The 19,982-nt window shown below is 36.8% G+C and overlaps 1 protein-coding gene across 1 annotated transcript in view; it reads right to left on the reverse strand.

The window, feature by feature from the left end:
- LOC132817615 (titin-like) overlaps positions 1-19,982 on the reverse strand; it is a 350,611-nt gene that overhangs the window by 239,568 nt on the left and 91,061 nt on the right. The window contains exons 44-62 of the mRNA XM_060828118.1: positions 18,595-18,876; positions 18,209-18,487; positions 17,798-18,076; positions 17,411-17,689; positions 17,022-17,309; positions 15,951-16,229; positions 15,449-15,730; positions 15,038-15,316; positions 14,625-14,903; positions 12,461-12,739; positions 12,064-12,351; positions 11,541-11,819; positions 5,179-5,460; positions 4,816-5,094; positions 4,371-4,649; positions 3,952-4,230; positions 3,170-3,457; positions 1,690-1,968; positions 177-458 (exon numbers count right to left, since the gene is read on the reverse strand). Of these exons, the coding sequence (XP_060684101.1) occupies positions 177-458; positions 1,690-1,968; positions 3,170-3,457; positions 3,952-4,230; positions 4,371-4,649; positions 4,816-5,094; positions 5,179-5,460; positions 11,541-11,819; positions 12,064-12,351; positions 12,461-12,739; positions 14,625-14,903; positions 15,038-15,316; positions 15,449-15,730; positions 15,951-16,229; positions 17,022-17,309; positions 17,411-17,689; positions 17,798-18,076; positions 18,209-18,487; positions 18,595-18,876 (5,340 nt within the window). The remainder of the gene's footprint in view (positions 1-176; positions 459-1,689; positions 1,969-3,169; positions 3,458-3,951; positions 4,231-4,370; positions 4,650-4,815; positions 5,095-5,178; positions 5,461-11,540; positions 11,820-12,063; positions 12,352-12,460; positions 12,740-14,624; positions 14,904-15,037; positions 15,317-15,448; positions 15,731-15,950; positions 16,230-17,021; positions 17,310-17,410; positions 17,690-17,797; positions 18,077-18,208; positions 18,488-18,594; positions 18,877-19,982) is intronic.

Below are 19,982 nucleotides of genomic sequence, written 5' to 3' on the forward strand. Positions count from 1 at the left end.
CAGCTTTCCAAGTGGAATTAATTTTTATTCCACAAACAAAAGCAAGCCACAAGCTAGACCTTGTAAGTGATGGTTTGCAGAAGGATTTTATAATTACACAAAAAGATCTTGCAACAAAAGATCTCAGAAAGGTCAATCAACAACTAATAGAGAAGTAACTAGAAATATTCACAGACCTTTAACTGTAACCTTCATCTCGCACGATTCACTGCCAGCTTCATTCTGTGCTTTACAAGAATAATTGCCACTGTCTTCGAGGCTTATATTAGCAATTTCAAGGTTTGCCACGGAATCAACAAATGACATTCTGTATTTCTGGTTGGCACTAATCTCCCGATAATTCTTGAACCAAGAAATTTTGATTTCAGGTGTTCCAGTTACTTTGCACTCAAAATTTGCTGTCTCTCCCTTTTTAAATACTGTGGCAGGAGCTAACTTCTTAATAAAGTATGGAGGTTCTGGAGAATAAAACAAAGTAAACTTCATTACAAATAGGAGAAAAAAATACACCACCATAGTGGGCCCGGCTGCTACTGAAAAGGCAGTGGAGACCTCACTGCACACTCTTCTCACTCTTCCCCCTGATCTGCTTTGGTGCTGCTCAGATACTCGGATGCTTGTAGTTGGAGTCCTGATCATCCTTAGAAGGAATTTCTGACCCGCAAGAGCTGTCAACCAATCAGCGGATGGCTGTTCATCAGTACTGGCCAATCCACTGGGAGCAGTGGCCTCTGCTCGTGCTGTGGGAGGCCAAGGCAGAGGATGATGGATAGAGTTCCAGGGACAAGGTAGAATTAGAATTAGGTTTACTGTCATGTGTATTCAAGCACAGAGGTACAGGAGTACCATGAAAATTGCCATCATTCCTGGCACCATCTTAGGTACAAAGATACCTGAGTATAAAATCTTAGGTACAAAATAGAAAAGTAAAGAAATAAGTTAAAAGTTTGATGTTATGTGCAGAAGGTTCACTGTGGCCTCTCTGTCTCAATTAAGCTGAGACAGTTGTTATTATCTAGCCTAGACATGAGTCTTATTTTTGGCGAGACCTTTGAAGGATAGTATCTTTCTTGGGACACCCTCACCCTGACCCCAGACTCTCAACAAACCAAAGGATACCTTTCGGGATTTACAGTCTAAGATTATTACATTTTATGGTATCTGCCTGTTGCTGGTTGTACACCATTGGTGGCAGATTGGGGCCCTTTGGTCAATTAAGGGCCTCAATTGGTTTGCAAGCAGAAATGTTGTTCTCTGGCCTTTTCACCCAAGGTAATTATGATAAGAAGCACAGCCAACTGCATCTCCAGCACTTTCCTGATCAGTCAAACAGGCATTTCAACCTCCCAGACAGCTGCTGAGCTGTTTGTGGGGGGATCAAATTCTTTCCAAGGTTACACAATCAAGATATAAAAAGGCAAAGACAGACAAGCCAAAGCAAAATAGTTCTAGAGAAGAAAATGGGGTAAATGTTGTTATATGTATGAAATGCTGGAACAAACACATAGAACACAGAAAGGAGCAATGAAACACCCAGTAATATGAAGGAATGAAAGAAAACAACACATTACTGACATGAAAAATAACCAGAGAAAAATAGCTTTGCAAACTTGTAAAGTTTTCAAACTTAAGACAGAATCTTGCAAGAGTGCTTAATAATGATTTAACAAATGAACTAAAAATACACACCTTTGACAAATAGTCTTGCTGTACAAGTGGCAGTGCCAACCTTGTTGCTGACTTCACATGTGTAGTCACCCAAATCAGAATTTTTAGTTGAAAACAGCTCAAGTAAACTTGTTGAACCTTCACTTAAAATGGAACAGTCAGCACCAGACATCAGCTCCCTGCCGTCCTTCAGCCATTTTATAGACAGTGGAGCAGTTCCTTTCACAACACTTCTAAACTGCACTGTGGATCCAGGCAAAGCTTCCTGAGCTATAGGCTTTTCCACAAAACTTGGTGGCTCTATAATTCACGTGAGGAAAGAGAACAATACAATTGGAACGCTAATAAAAATAAAATGGCAGATTCTAATTTTCCATGAACTGCAAAACAAATTTTAACTACTTGTTTTGGGCTGGATCTTCTCCCTTGGGCAGAAAAAAAAGTCATGACTGTTTCCAGGTTCCAAACCCTCCCCCTTTCTAAGGACACAATCACTCACTGGGATATTCACTGGGACTTCACCATAACTGGCCTAGAGAAAGTCAGGACAGTGGGCAGGCTCTGGAGGTGGACAGGCCATTCACGGGTGTTCCAGCTTCAACAGAGGTAGCCAACTCCATCAGATAGCAAGTAATTGAAGTACACTGCAGCCTGAGGGCACATTATTACCAGTTGTGCTTAAATGTTTCAATGAAAGGCAATACAGCTGCCAGATGACCATAATAGGAGAGGTGGGGCAGACATTTCTCTGCCGAGGAACTTTTGGTTGTGTCATTGGAACATTGGGAGGGCCTCCAGATTTGCCTAGAACCTCTGGCTTGCTGCTGGATGCCAGTTTCTAAGTAGTTAAGCCCAATTAAAATCAAAAGCCCAGCTATTCCCCTTTGAGTATGCTTAGCAAGGTTATTAACAACTCTTACGGAGTACCGTCTTCACAGGGCCTGTCTCAAATTTGTCAAAATGGCCAGCATCATAAACAGGACCAGGAAACTGGCCTTCCACATAGGCACTCAGATCCCATTCATTTTCAACCAAAGAAAAGCCCAAGAATTCCGTCCTTTTATTTTGTTTATTCTTTTGAGGGATATGGACACCTCTTATTCTGCCAGTATTGGTTTCCCATCCCTAAATGGCATTGAACTAGGTAGCCCATTTCTGAAGGAAGTTAGGAATCTACCACATTGCTGTGGGTCTGGAATCTCATGTAGACCAGACCAGGTAACAATGGCAAATTTCCTGCTCTAAAGGCCTTAGTCAACCAAATGGATTTTTGTAACAATAAATGAGAGTTATCATGTTCGTCACAAAGGCTAGTTTTATGATTCCAGATTGCATTAATTGAACTTGAATGAATTCCCAGAGCATTAGCCTAGACCACTGGATTATTAATACAATAACAGTACCACCCTTATAGGGCATCATGCAAACCTTTGAAATTTAATTAATGGTGATGCAGAAGCTATAAAAGAAACTTTAAATAAAATAAGTTTATCTTTCACACCTGTTATTTTTAGAATACCACTGCATTCAGTACTTCCTGCTGAATTGGTTGCTTTGCAAATGTAGTTTCCGTGATCAGAAAACTCTAGTTTATTAACTTCCAAAGTTGCTGCATTATCTTGAGATAATATGTTGTATTTTGCATCAGATGTTATTACTTTGAAATCTTTATACCAAGTAAAACTCATTGGAAGTGAACCAGAAGCTTTGCATTCCATTTGTGCAAAAGATCCCAAAACAGCATCAATTTTCCGTAACTTTTTAGTAAATGTTGGAGGTATTTGTTGATCTGTTCAAGATAAAGTGATGAATAAACAACTAGTCAACTTACAAAAACTATTTCTAAATGAATAAAATCCATTGTTCATAAGATGCGTTGGCTTAAACAGAAAAGGTTCAGATTTAATGGGAAATACACTCCCTAAGACATTCAAGATAAAACTATTTTTAAACATTGCTGAAAAGGAATTAAAGTTTTCATTTTGCTCTCACTGGATAAGTGCAAAATGATGAGCTTTAATTGTATTTAGTTTTAGCAATGTTTATATCTTCTGTGCAACTAGGTCAACTATTCTCATGTTTCAGAAAAAAAGGAGCTATAAAGCCTATTTTAAAAGTCTCAACATGGATTTGCCTACTCTCATTAAGACTGGAAAAGTTATAATAATAAGATCCTTCATATACATTTATGGTTGTGACCAGGATTCCTTACTTTGTGAGCAAAGTTTTCAAATGACACGGACGATTTATATAAGTGAATTCTAAATGCAAATAAACACTAACCTAATACAGTCAATGTTGCTTTGCAGATGCTGGTTCCAAATTCATTCTTAACCTCAAATGTATACTCAGCCGTATCCTCATTAGAAACAGAGGGAATCTTTAGGCTGATCACGTTATTCTCAAAGCTGAGTTTGTGTCTCCTGCTTGGTACCATTTCATTGCCATCCTGAAAACATTTAACTCTTAATTCTGGGGTACCAGTTACAGTACATTCCAGGTTTGCTGGATTTCCTGCGGTCACGCTGAGCGACTGTGCTTGTTCTATGATTTTTGCTGGTTCTATGGAGGAAAAAGAAATCCATTCAATATCTACAGCTATGAATCTCATTTCAGTTGGTGCATCACAAAAAATTTGAATTGACGTGTAATTGGCAATGATCTTGAAGCGGATGGTACTATTGAGTTAATGTCCCACTGACCTGCTACCAACAATGTAGCAGAACACTTCTCAGTTCCTGCCTCATTCTTGATATGACATGTATATTTCCCAGCATGATTTTCTCCAACAGTATTTATTTGAAGAGTAGCAATATTATTCTCAAAAGACAATGAGATATTACCATCTTCTTTGACATCAACTTTGTCTTTCATCCAAGTTACATAAATAGGCTTTGAGCCTTTGACTAGACTTTGGAATACAACAGAATTCCCTGACAACGTTGTTACACTTTCAATCTTCTTTACAAATCCTGGGGGTTCTAGTTTAAAACAAATGGTGACATGAATATATTTCACAGCTTTTAGTTGTCATCTTAAAAATGCTTCAATATAAAAGATCTTTTCACTAAAGAGTTGAGCATTGCATTCTGCAATAAATAATTGATGTGCTGCTATAAAGAATTCTTACATTATGTCATAACTGACCTTTCAAACTGACTGTAGAACTGCAGGAGCTACTGCCAACATCATTTTTTATTGTACATGTATATTCACCAATGTCAGAGGTATCAGATTTTAGAATGGTAAGACTGGCTAAACCATTTTCAAAGATTATTTTGTATTTTTTGCCACGTCGAATTGGTTTATTATCCTTATACCATGTAACTTCAAAGGGAGCTGTACCAGTCACCTCACATTCAAGAGTTACATCATCGTTTTTAACTACATCAACAGGTTCAAGTTTCTTTATAAATGTGGGAGGTTCTGAGGAGGAAAGTGAACAATGTGGTTTAGGAAACAATCAAAAGCCAACAAGTTAAATCTCCTTTAGGGTATTACAATACACACCTTTAACTTGAACCAAAAAGTTGCAGCTATTACCACCAACTTCATTCTGTGCTTCACAGGAATATTCCCCACTATCTTCCAAACTTGCATCAGCAATCTCAAGCACAGCCACGGTGTTTTGAAATGACATCCTGTATTTGTCACTGGTTGTAATCTCTGTGTTATTTTTGTACCACGTCACTGTAATTTCAGGTGTACCAGTTATTTTGCACTCAAAACGTGCAAATTCTCCTTGCTTCAGGGCTGCTGAAGGAGCTGGCTTCTTAACAAAACTTGGAGGCTCTGAGAAATTTAAATAAAATGAAGCTGAATTTTGGAATTTCTAAGTAAATTTATGATTGTTATACCATAGATTAACAGATAAGAGAAAATGATCTTCAGATAAAATTTACTCTGATTTGTTGAGGAAGAAAATTAGGCAAGGAAGATTATGCTGTTAATGATATTTTCTAATACTTAATTTCCAGCAAGATTGACAAGAATTGCAAACCTTTGATGAAAACTTCTGCAGTGCTTGTGACTGAACCAGCTTCATTGCTGAGATGGCAGCTATAAACACCAGCATCGGAAATTTTAGCTGAGCTTAGCTCAAAGTAGTATGTTGTTTCTTCATTCCAAATGGAACATCTTGCACCAGGCCTCAGTTCCCTATTATCTTTGAACCACTTGACAAACAGTGGAAGAGTTCCTTTCACAGCACTGTTAAACTGCAGTGTGGAACCAAGTACAATTGCTTGGGATTTTGGTTCTCGGACAAAGCTTGGTGGCTCTAGAAGTTGTTAAAGAAAATGTCATTTAGTCAGACAAAACTAAAAGTTCTAAAATTAGATTACATCATCCTGCCATTAAGTACTGATCATCCTATGTTAAAATATTTTAAATAGTGGAAATACAGCTAATTTATTTAGATATTTTATCACTGCAGAAGAAAAGAAGGAGATGATGCTACAGCTGGAAAACCAGCTTTTCATGCATCGTAACATAACGCTGTTTGGGATAACAGGATCTTCCAACCTTTTACTGTTAAGAATCCACTGCATTCACTGACTCCTGCAGTATTTGTTGCTTTGCACGAATAATTTCCACCATCTGAGAGTTCAAGTTCTTTGATCTCCAAAAGTGCTGTATTTTCTTCAAATGATATTTTATATTTGTGGCCAGTAAATATCTCTTTGTAATCTTTATACCAAGCAATGTCGATTGGTAGAGAACCAGATACTTTGCACTCCATGTGCATTAATGTCCCCAAGATGCTATCCATTTTCTTTAAACTTCTTGTAAATGATGGAGCAATTATTCGATCTGTCCAACAGAGAATAATAAAAAAGATTGTCAGTCAAAATATCAAAGTGATATTTTAACTACTTCACCTGATAGAAATTACATGATAATGGAGTCCATGTTGAGGCAGTGGACCACATGCACTGTTCCATCTCCAGCACCAATCTTTGCATGGCCTTCTGCAGAGTGCACATCCGAATCAAGTATGCAAACCAAGAATGTATGCATTTTGTGATGTTATGATTTTTTAGAAATCTAATTCAATTTTATGGGCTATTGTACTGAATGTGCACTGTGCATACACTGCTCTATTTCAGCTCATGGTCCAGCAGATAACTCTTGAAAATTAGTGCAAAGCTTTTTTTGCACAATCAGGAGTGCTCTTCTAGACTCTGCAAGAACAATATGTGACATTACAAACTTGGGTTCTCCACCACCCATCCTCATTACCTCCTTGCCTTACCAAGTGGATCTGTCAGTAGCCCTCTCAAAATTGTGCTGGCCTTCAGCCAGCAGGGTGGAGAAGGACAATGTTCAGGCATGCAGTCTGTCAATTCCGATGGACCACTGACATGCCTGAGCAATCAGACAGACCACTGACACCATCATTAGATCTCCCATTAGTTAAAACTTACCTTTAAAATTTTGGCATATTTTGCTTAACAGACAGTATTAGTCAACTAGTTGCTGAAGGCATGAAGAAAATTATTATAAAATCTGAAAATAATATGAAGATGTCACTAAGTTGCTGTCTTTTACCAAATGCATACATTTAGAAGACAACAGGAAGACACAAAAGCATATAGAAGAAGAAGAATCCCTACAGTGTGGAAACAGGCCCTTTGGCCCAAAAGTCCACACTGACCCTCCGAGGAGTCAAACCCAGACCCACTTCTTTACCCTATATGTTTCCCTGATTGATGCACCTAACCTACATATCCCTGAACACTATGGGCAATTTAGCGTGGCCAATTTACCAAACCTGCACTTGCTTGGACTGTGGGAAGAAACTGGAGGAAACCCAGGCAGACACTGGGTGAATGTGCAAACTCCACATAGACAGTTCCCCAAGGCTGGAATCGTATCCGGGTCCCTGGTTCTGTGAGGCAGCAGTACTAACCACTGAGTCACTGTACCACCTCAATGTTTTCAGTGCTTCTGAAATATAATTTCCTCAGTTCAGTTCTTCCATCTCGGCTTCATTTTTGAGATATGCATCAAAACGTTTCAACACAAGAATAAAAACACCAACCTAGTACAGACAATGTAGTTTTGCAGCTGCTTTGTCCAAATTCATTTTGAACTTCAAAAACATATTCGCCACTGTCTTCTTTAGTAACGGACAGAACCCTTAGGATTGCCACCTTGTTCACAAAAGTTATTTTGTATTTCCTGCTGGATGTCAATTCAGTTTCATTCTTGAACCATCTTACTCTCAGTTCTGGAGTACCAGCAACAACACATTCTAAGATGGCTGCAGTTCCTGAAGTGACATTTAATGGCTGTGGCTTCTCTATGATTTGTGCAGGTTCTGCAAGAAAAACCATTCCTCCTCAATCAATGAAGTGAAAAATCTTGTTGGCATATTCGACACTTCATGGAAATTCACAAACATCATTGGCGTATACTAACCTGTTACTGACAAAGTAGCAAAACACTTGTCTGTTCCTGCATCATTTATGGCCTGGCATGTATACTTCCCACTGTCACTTGCTCCAACAGAAGCAATTTGCAGTGTGGCAATATTGTTCTTGAAAGATATTTTAATGTGGTCATCTTCTCTAATTTCATCTTTGTCCTTCATCCATGTAACAAGTATTGGAGAAGATCCTTGTATTTGGCAGGTAAAACTGGCTGCACTTTGCGACAATATTGTAATGTTTTCAATCTTTTTCACAAAGGAAGGAGGTTCTGATTTAAAGTTAAGAGTTTTATGAATTAGATATAAAATCAGACACTCAGTGTTTATTCAAGCTAAAACAATCGTGCAAAGAATGAACTGCAAAATGGAATTATTGAAAATGTCTAAAGAATAAATAATTTCATTGGATAACTGACCTTTTAATCTAACTCCAGTAACACAAGAACAACTTCCCACATCATTTGTTACTTCACATTTGTATTCACCAACATCTGAGTTATCAGCTTTTTGAACAGAAAGAGTAAATAAAGATTTTCCAATGAACATCTTGAACTTTATACTTGGTCGAATCTGCTTATTGTCCTTATACCAAGTGACATCAAATGGGCCAGTACCATCCACCTCACATTCAAGATTGATATCATTGCCTTTTACTATCTCAACAGGTTCAAGTTTCTTTCTAAATGAAGGAGGCTCTAAAAGAAAAACAAATAAATCAAAACAATTCAGAAATTCATCACACTTGAAAGATTTGTGAAAGCAAATTATCAAATTTGATTCAAATGTGCTTTATGGCTACACACCTTTAATTGCAACTATAACACTGCAATCATCAAAACCAGCTTCATTCTCTGCTCTGCAAGTGTAATGTCCACTGTCTTCCACACTGGCATCAATCAATTCAAAGACTGACACTGAATCAACAAATGACATCTTGATTTTGTCACTTGGATGAACTTTACTCTCTTTCTTATACCAGGTAATTTTGATTTCAGGTGTGCCAGTTACTGTACACTCAAGACGTACTGAACCTCCTTTTTCTAATGACATGGTCCGCTCTGGTTTCTTAATGAACTGTGGAGGCTCTATAAAATGAAAACATACTGAACTGAATAAAAGGGAAAACTAAAAGGTTTTAAGTGCACACAATGAAGATAATGGATGTGATAAATAAGAACTCATGATGACCAGCGTGATTTCCAATTAATCACAAATTTGCCATAATAAAAATGATCTGCTTTTGATTTCTAACTGATATTTTAAAGAGCATAAGATGCAATTTTTAAAACGTCTATAACTTTCCTGAAAAGATCACATAATTTCAACCCGTAACTAACAATAATATTATGCACTATTGACATCTTGGAGAAGCACCTGGAAATTCATGTTCATTCAAATATGTGGTCAGCTTTTTTTTTAAATATAGCAAAGACTAACCCAAATGCTCTAACTTAAATGAGTTCCATTTAAAAATAAAGTAAGCCTATTAAGTTACAATTTATATGTTCTTCATTTCATTTAAATTGAAGGTAGATGCTGGAGATGTAGTCAAACTGGCACTTGTGTGTACCGCCTATTTGCAGAACAGTTCTGAAGAAGAGTCAAACTGGATTTGAAACATTAACTGTTTTTCTCTTCACAGATGCTGCTGGACCTCCCGAGTGTCTCCAGCATTCTCTGTGTTTGTTTCTAACTGAAATTAGCTAAAATAGTCTAAATATTGCTCTGTAATCCTTACTTTTAATATATTGTCTCGTAACTACATTATATAGATCCCTTCAACATTCAGTATTGTTCAGCTATTGTTTAACCATGTAGCCCATTCACCACTTGGAATTGTGGATCATGAAGTCTGATTCCACTTAAGAAATCCTATTTTAGTAAAGCAAGCCCTACTTTTCATTTTTGAAAAGGATTTGTTTGGCATGAGCAATGCTAACCAGGGCAACATTTATTATCTTTCCGCAATTGCCTTTGAAAAGGTGAGCTGTCTTCTTAAACTGCTGCAGTCCGAGTTGTTGGGATATCCTCAGTGCTGTTGGGGAGGGAGTTCCAGGATTTTGACCCAGTGACAATAGACTAACAGTAGATTCAAGTCAGCACTGTGTATGGCTTCAAGAGTAACTTGCAAATGGCAGTGCCCCATGCATCTTCCATCTTTGTCCTTCTAGGAGGGACAGGTTGTGACTTCCTTGTTTGTGGAGCTTTGGTGAATTTCTGCAATGCACCTTGTAGATGTACCACACTGTAGCTACTGACCATTGGGAGTGAAGCAAGTGAATGCTGAAAATTGCAGATGGCATGCCAATCAAGGGAGCTGCTTTTCCTGTGGAACTTTTGAGTGTTGTTGACATGTGTTTTATAGATGATTAATAGGTACTGCAGAGCCAGAAATTGAGTTGCTTGCCACAAAATTTATAGCCTCTGATCTGCTCCTGAAGCCTCAGTATTCATATGGACGGTCCAGTTCAGTGTCTGGTCAATGATCAGATTCTCTACTGTTAGTGATGATCATTGCCTGGCACTTGTATGAAATGAATGTTACTTGCTGCTCATCAGCCCAAGTCTGCATATTGTCCAGGTCATGTTGCAGATGAACATGTGCTGCGTCAGTATCTGAGAAGTTAAGAATGGTACTGAATATTATGCAATAAACAATGAACATCCCCAATTCTGAGGCTATGGCAGATGGCAGGTCATTAATGAAGCAGCTGAAGATGTTTGACTCTAGGACAATACGCTGAGGAACTCCTGCAGAGATGTCCTGTAGCTGAGGTGACTGATGTCTGTCAACCACAAATGTTTTCCTTTATGCTAGATATGACATCAACCAATGGAAAGCTTTCCCTTTAATTCTCTTTGAAATCTGTATTTGCAGCCACAATATTTTAATATTTAGGGGGAAAGTACATTGAAGATACATGTTAACTTTAATTAAAATTTGGATATGTTTTAAACTACTAACAAGCAAATCAAATTTATGATTCATCCACCAATAAGGGAATAGCAAAGATAATCTTTTTAAAACCTGATGACCTGTGGAATTGAAACAGGGGGAACCAGCTGGAAAAGGAGCTGCAAATGGAAATTGACTCCATGGATTTCACACATTCTGTATGGCTCACTTGTCTTCAGGGGGCTGCAATAATCCTGAGATAATTCCCAATTAAAACAAAATATTGTAGCCAACTGTCACATCTTGACATAAAAGCATCTTTCGAAACATTTCTAATTGCATTAAGAGAAATAAGATAAATGTAGTAGTAATAGTGTTGAAGGAAGATTCAGATTTTCAATGGGGAAAAGTAATGAAATAAAAGTGTAAAGATAAATTTACAAACATAAAGCTAAAAGAGTACAGAAGCCATCAAAGAAAGATAGTGTAAAATAAAGCTCAGCATGCAATGTTTCATGGAAGTGTTATCAAGAAAATCCCCACCTTTGACAAAAAGGGTAGCAGAACATGATTCTGTGCCAACTTCATTTCTGACTTGACAAGTGTATTCACCAGTATCAGATACTTTTGCTGAATGTAGTTGTAGCAAACTTGATGAGCCTTCTTTTGAAATGTAACATGCATTACTAGATGTCAACTCCCTACTGTCCTTGAACCATTTTATTGTCATTGGAGGTGTTCCACTCATAACACTTCTAAATTGCACTTTGGAACCAGGCACAACATCCTGGGACAATGGTTTCACAGTGAAAGATGGAGGCTCTGAAATTATCAAAGGAAAATTGCGATTGGTATGGGAAGAACATAAAAAAGAGAAATAGAGTCTTTGAAAAGATATGGCAAGATAACAGTTCAACAATAATTCTTAAGTATAACTTATGATATTCTCAGCATGTTTGTCAATATAACAAATTAAGATGGATAAAATTAATGCTTGTGATAGCTAAAAAGCTAGAGCAACTGGTTAATTAACATAAACAATTGAGATATTTAAGACATTTCCAACCTTTCACCGTCAAGACACCACTACTTTGATCAGATCCTGCCGAATTTGTAGCTTTGCAAACGTAAGTTCCACCATCTGTCATCTCCAGTTGATGAATCTCCAACTGTGCGGTGTTATCATAATAAGAGAATTTGTATTTTTCATTAGCTGTTATCTCTTTATTATCCTTATACCATAACACAGTCATTGGAAGAGAGCCAGCAATCTTGCATTCCATCTTAACAAAAGATGTTTTCATGCCATCCATATTTTTCAAGTTTCTTTTAAATGACGGTGGCACTATGCGATCTGTCCAACACATAGTAGAAAAGCAAAAGCTATAACCTTGTCCAAGATATTAGCAATTTATTTTAAATATTGCAGTAAATGCAATAAATGGAAGAACAAGTGTACCAACCCAAAACTGTAATAGAAGCTTTGCAACTGTTGCTTCCAACATCATTCGCAACCTCACAAGTATATTCACCACTATCCTCCTTCTCAGTAGTCCGGATCTTTAAGCTTGTAACTTTATTAGTAATGCTGATTTTATATTTTCTACCAGTCACCAGCTCTGTGCCATTCTTAAACCATCTTGCTTTAATTTCTGGTGTTCCTGTAAAAGTGCAGTCCAGTGTTGCTGGCTCTCCTACAGTAACACTAATAGACTCTGCTTTCTCAATAATATTTGCAGGTTCTATGACAGAAAAAGAATGTTAGAACAGAAGAAGGACATGAAAAATAAGAACAGGCCATTTCGGCCCTTGTAGTTTTCTTTCGCTATGCCAAACTATTGAATCTATCGCACAAATTTACAGATAACTACACAACGACATCTTCCAAAAACTATACTAATTGTAAATACAATTTTCAACTCCTGGAAAATTCCAGCTGGACAACTGTTTAATTTCACACTAATCACATTTCATGTTAAACTTAAAATTGCATTAATTGTAATTTTTCATTCTAAGTTCATTCAGATAAAAGCAAAATAATATGGATGTTGGAAATCTGAAACAAACACAGAAAATACTACAGACACTCAGCCGGTCTGGCAGCATCTATAGAGGGAACAATTCTGAAGAAATGTCATATTTGGCTTAAAATGTTAACTGTTTCTCGTTCCACAGAGGCTGCTAGATCTGCTGAGTTTCTCCAGCAATTTTGTTGATCTCAATTCCATCAGCTACATTTTTTTTTGGTCCCAGTTCTGGATCAACTTTTTCAACTCCATATTAATTTGCTTACTATTCTCAAGAATTCAAGTATTCTTATATAACATTCCTATTCAATTTTCTCTGTTCTACGGAGAATGATCCTGAAATTGCTGGCATGACACAACTTGGAACAAAAGTTTTTCTTTTTACATAGCTTGGTGTCATCCTGATTTAGGAGGGACATTATTAAACTGGATAGGGTATAAAAAGGATTTACAAGGATGTTACCCAAATTGGAAGCTTGCAGTTATAAGGAGAGGCTGGTTGGGCTGGGACTTTTTTCCATGGTGGGTACGAAGTTGAGGGGTGACTTTATGGAGGTTTATAAAATCATGAGCAGCATAGGTAAGGTGAATAGTCAAGGATTTTTCCCCACGGAAGGGGGGTCCAAAACTAGAGGACATAGTTTTAAGATGAGAGGGGAAAGATTTGAAAGGGACCTGAGGGGCAACATCTTTACACAAAGGATGGTGTATTTATGGAACAAACTGCCAAAGGAAATGGTAACTGTACTCACATGTACAGCATTTAAAAGACACTTGGATAGATACATGGTATCTGGTAGCTAGTGTATGATGTGAAATTGGAAGAGATTTAAAAAATGCAGAATATTACTTGCATAGGGAACGACTACAAAATTCCAAGGTGTAGAGGCATTCAACAACTCTGGTGAATGAGTCACAAAAAATAGAATTCAGAAAGTAATCAAGGTGGCTAATGGGATGCTTTCCTTTTTTGCAAGAGTGATTGAACATAAAAGTAAGATACTGATGTGTTGGTTATACAGAGCATTGGTGAGACCACATTTCAAATACTGTGTAGCGCTTTGGTCTCTTTATTTAAGGAATGATGAAAATACATTGGAGGTGGTCCAGAGGAGTGATGATTTTTGTCTTTTGGATGGTTGTGTGATTTTGGAACTGTTGGTCTCGGGGGCTGTGGAGGTGGAGTCAGTGAATATTTTTCAGGCAGAAGTGGATAAATTCTTGTAAGGCAATGGAATCAGAATCAATTGCTATTGCAGGTAGAGGGGAACATGGAATTTGAAAGACAAGCTTTAATCTTATTGAATGGCAGAGCAGGCTTGAAGAGGCAAATGTTCTACTGCTGTTCCTATTTTGTATACTTGTACATCGTAACCTGGGTTTTAAAGACACTAATGATGGCAGGTGCATCAATTTTGCTATAATAGTTCCAATTATTTCTGAACCCTAACTTTTTAAGACGTTAAGGTCTGAATATTTCAGCATGTGTTGTGCGTAATTTGATTCAACTGCTATAAAGCAGCATTAAATTAAAGTATAAGAAAATAAATAAATAAAGTTTTAAAAATAATTGAAGTCTTAATATATTTTTCAAACCAACCTTTGACTATCAAATTCGCCATACATTTTGTGATTCCTGCGTCATTCTTTGCCTGACAAAGGAACTTCCCAGCGTGACTATTTTTAACAGAAGCAATTTGTAGTGTAGCTATATCATTCTCAAAGGATAATTTAATGTCATCATCTTCTGTGACATCATCCTTATCTTTTTGCCAGGTTATGGAAATTGGGCTTGCACCTATCACAGTGCATTGAAACACGGCAGGAGTTCCCAAAAGCACAGTAACATTTTCAATCTTCTTAATAAATATTGGAGGCTCTGTTTAGGAAATGAAACATTATAAATATTGGATTTCAATGACCAGTCACTGCAAAATCACCTGATAATTAGTCAGAAAAAATATTTATAATGCAATTTAATGGAAAAGAAACATTTGCTCTGTCTTTACTAACCTTTCAAAGTAACTGTAGAGCTGCAGGAACAGTCTCCTATTTCATTTGATACCTTGCATTGATATTCACCAACGTCTATGGCATCAAATTTAAGGACATGTAAACTAATTCGTGAGTTTTGACAGATTGCCTTGTATTTTTTGCTAGGTCTAATTGGCTTATTGTCCTTGTACCAATAAACATCATATGGGGGTGTACCAGCCACTTCACACTCAAGAATAATGTCAGAGGTTTTGAGCACGTTAAGAGATTCAAGTTCTTTTCTGAAAGATGGTGGTTCTATAAACGAATGAACAGAAAATGAAATCTATAATATATCACATTATACTGAGACGCAAAACTTTAAATGTCAGAAATTTATTGTAAATATAGCCTAAATTCATAAGAGTAGGAGTTAGATTTTTCACGGACCTTTAATTGTTACAGAAACACTGCAACTCTCACTAGCAACTTCATTCTTAGCTTCGCAACTGTATTCTCCACTGTCTTCCACATCACCATCAAGAATTTCAAGAGTGGCCACAGAGTTAACAAATGATGTTCTATATTTCTGACTGGGGTGAATTTGCTTGTCTCCCCTATACCAGGTAATTTTAATTTCAGGTGTGCCAGTCACTTCACATTCAAACCGAGCTGAATCACCTCTTTTCAGTAACTTTGATAGCTCTGGTTTCCTTATAAACACTGGTGGTTCTATAAAATCAAGATATTACAAAGATTGAATTAAAAAAGATTCATAAATGAAGAAGATAAAGGCAATGCATGGCACTTCACAGTGACCATCACTTCAAATCCTAGTGTTAACCAAAGAGTGTTACCTCTACAATTTTAGTGATATTTTCATCAAAAGAGCAGAGAAAGTGTTAAACATATTGAATGTAACTGAACAGACCATACATTAAAAAAAAATCACCTTTTACAAAAAGGTTTGTGGTACAGGAAATTACTCCAGCATCATTGCTAATTTCACAAATGTAATCTCCCTTGTCAGAAGACTTAGCTGAAAAAATCTCAAGACAAGTTGTAGAAATATCCTTCATAATAAAACAGCTGCCACCAGTCACAAGTTCTGTGTTATCCTTGAACCACTTCATTGACATTGGAGGTGTTCCATTTACCACAGCCTTAAATTTCACAGTTGAACCTGGCAGAACACGTTCAGATGCAGGCTTCATGATAAAGCTTGGAGGCTCTAAAAGACATTCAGACATAAAGCATAAGAATTATGCGTCATGAATGAATATAATTATAGAACAAGTAAACTTTCACACTATTTCTTTCTTCCATTTCAATTTGCATTGACCAATGTTGGAGGATAATGTTAGGGTCCTGATGTAGCTAACTGAGATCAGCAACTCAAAGAATTCTAGCAATTAACTTTCAGATATTCCACAGGCCCCCATGAAAGCTCAGTAAGTAAGCAGAGACCAGAAACAAACAATGTTCAACTCCTAATTTGTGTTGAATTAGCAGTTTCATAGCCGCAGTAATTCAGTTAATTACAATTAATCTGAGCACCGTCATTAGCAAGGCAAAATTACATAAAATTCTCTTCTCCAATCTCCAGGTATAAATGTGTGTGCATGGGAATTTAGCAAAGGAAAGATGTAGATCTACAAAAATGATTCCTATAGTGAGTACCCCATCAAAATTCTCTTCTAAGCTTCACACATAAGTATTGGGGAGTTGGACAAAGTGTACAAATGTAATAGAATTACGCCTTGATAAGAAACTGACAATTTCAAGGGCGAAAGACAGCAAAAACAGAAGCCCCAGAAATCTTGGAAAAGCTTACATGTGTAAGTTAATATTTGAGCATTTATTACGATTACACATCTAATCATCAGAGTAACTTGCAAACAAATGCAACAAAAAAGCTGGCCAAACTTGAGCAATTTTAAATGAAGAATATGCTTTGAATGCAATTTGAAATAGCAAGAGACAAAATATTATGCAAAAGCAGAATTCAATTGTTTGTTCAAACCTTTTATACTTAAGACTCCACTGCATTCATCACTTCCTGCTGAATTAGTAACTTTGCAGAAGTAAGTTCCACCATCTGCAATCTCTAACTGATCAATCGTCAAAGTAGCTGTAGTATCTTGACAAAACATTCTGTACTTATCACTGGCTGTTAACTCTTTGTCATCTTTATACCAATAAACGTTGACGGGCATTGAACCAGAAAATTTGCATTCCATGTGAAAAGTAGCACCCAAGATGCTGGTCATCTTTCGTAACTTTTTAGTGAAGGAGGGTGCAATCATACGATCTGTCCAAGACAGAACAACAAATCAATAAGGCACCAAAATAAAATTAAAATTACCCTTAACTTTTCAATGAGCAAGGGGAAAATAAAATTAGTATACTAACCCAGTACATTAATAAATGTATTGCAAGTGCAACTGCCCACATCATTTTTGACCTCAAAAGAGTATTCACCACTATCCTCATTTTCTGCAGAAATAATCCTTAGGCTGGCGACATTTTTTGAAAAAGTTGTTTTATGTTTTCTACTGGATATCAGTTCTTTGCCATTCCTGAACCATTTAATTTTTAGTTCCGGTGTGCCAGTTACAGTGAATTCCAATGTTGCTGGGTCCCCTGCAGTCACACTAATTGGTTCTGCTTTCTCTAAGATATTTGCAGGCTCTGTGGCAAAATGAAATAGTTGGTTACCATTAACAAAACTCATAACTCATCATTGTTTTATAACGTTTGAAGATTGCATGCAATGAGCCAACACATTCTCAAACTAACCTTTTGCAACTAATGTTGCCAGACATTTTTGACTTCCTGCTTCATTTTCTGCAATACAGGTGTACTTTCCACCATTGTTCATTTCAACAGCAGCAATTTGAAGAGTACCAACATTATTCTCATAAGTCATTTTGATGTTATTACTCTCTGTGACAATATCTTTATCTTTCAGCCAAGTTAAAGTGATGGGAGGTGAGCCTTTGATGCTGCACTGAAATACAGCTGAACTTCCTAGAAGTGCAGTAGTATTTTCAATCTTCTTCACAAATGATGGTGGTTCTAATTTAAAGTGAACACACAGGATATGCATCTTATAGTCCATCCAACAAACAATCTTTGTTAATATTTAAAGATCTGTTTAAGACTGCAATTATGAACATGTTTTTCTCACTTTTTGAGAGTATTACTAACCTTTCAATTTTACCGTTGCACCACAGAGACATTTTCCTAATTCATTGGAAACAGTGCATTGATAATCACCAACATCTGAAGACTCAAAGAAGCTAATATGGAGCGAAACATGAGCATCTTGGGAAACCATCTTGTACTTCCTGCTAGTTCGAATTGGCTTCCTGTCTTTATGCCAAAGAACTTCAAATGGAGCTGTGCCAGCCAGCTCACATTCAAGAGTGCAACCAAATCCTTTTACCACTTCAGTAGGTTCAAATGCTTTGATAAAAGAAGGAGGTTCTACAAAGGAACACAAAAATCTCATGCTACAATTAAATTCTGATAATTTTTATGGGAAAGGTAAAAGAAGAAAGGTGGTATGAAACCAATAGCAACATCATACAGACCTTTGATTGTGACGACAGAGCTGCAAGTATCAGTACCAGCATCATTTTGTGCTTCACACACATAGTCCCCGCTGTCTTCCACATTTGGATGATTAATCTCAAGGACAGTTATTGAATCAACAAATGACATCTTGAATTTTTCTGAAGAATGGAGAATCTTATTGTCCTTATACCAGGTAACAATGATTTCAGGTGATCCTTTCACTTGGCACTTCAAGTGTGCTGAATCACCTTGTTTCAACAACAATGTTGGTTGTAGCTTCTTAAGGAATGAAGGTGGTTCTGAAGGAAGGTTTGAAGCAACATTTTAAGAGATGCCAAATGATAGGCATTTACAAAACGAGAATATTACTAAGAACTTTTATAAAGGTGTAACATGTAAGATATCAATCAACGTTAATTAAGATATTATGGGTAATTGAAAAAATGTTGAATTCTTTAATTTTTCAACATACTTCAAGAAAGGTAAAGACAAAATATTATTTAGTTTTATATATATATATATATATATAAAATTGCTAAATTGACAACTGAAATTCACTTTTTTGGGTCAGATGCGCATTGTTTCTAAAATCTATGCAATCAACAGAATCCTTCACACTATAGCTGCTTAGCACTTCACTTTCAGATATTCTTTTTGAAAAATACAATTTTCATTGTCACATTCAATTAAATCAACAGAGATAAGCAAAAGATAAAAGAAATATGAAGAGCAGAATTTAATTTCTCCAAACCTCAGGATTTGTAGTTGGGGGAGAGGGCATTGGACTGATGTTTACTGATTCCATTCTTGATTAAATCCAGAGTGGTGAAAGATAGTTTTCTCACCCTTTGGCCATTGTGGTTAATTTAGAGCAGTGAGTGCGTCATGTGTTTGTCTACCGTGGTTAGAGCACAACAGACCATCCTGAGCTATCATGCCTGTGCAGGCTGTTTGAGGAAGCAATTCACTGCATGCTTTTCCCTCGCAGCCCTGCAAAGTTGTCCTTTACAACTAAAGATCTAATTCCCAGTTGAGACCAAACTAATTTTTAAAATACAGATTTAATCCCTACTTAACAATTGTAAATCCAAGGATGGTTAGGCTTTCTTTTAAAAGTACTTTCTCAACCTGTTCTGTTACATTCAATAACCTATGCATATATACATCTCTCAGCTCTTTTACTCCTTTAGAATTGGGCCCTTTAGTTTGTACTCATCTGTATTCCTCCAATGAAAATTATTACTTAAACATTACATGCAATTTCATCTCCCAATTATCTACTAATTCCATCAAAGTATGTCTTTTTGAAGGTCTACACTATCCTCCTCACAATTCACAATGGTTCCATGTTTTGCATAATATGTAAATTTTCAAATTGTGCTGTGTACATCAAGATGTAGGTCAG

The sequence above is a fragment of the Hemiscyllium ocellatum genome, chromosome 7 (assembly GCF_020745735.1).
Source record: "Hemiscyllium ocellatum isolate sHemOce1 chromosome 7, sHemOce1.pat.X.cur, whole genome shotgun sequence".
Taxonomy (NCBI): domain Eukaryota; kingdom Metazoa; phylum Chordata; class Chondrichthyes; order Orectolobiformes; family Hemiscylliidae; genus Hemiscyllium; species Hemiscyllium ocellatum.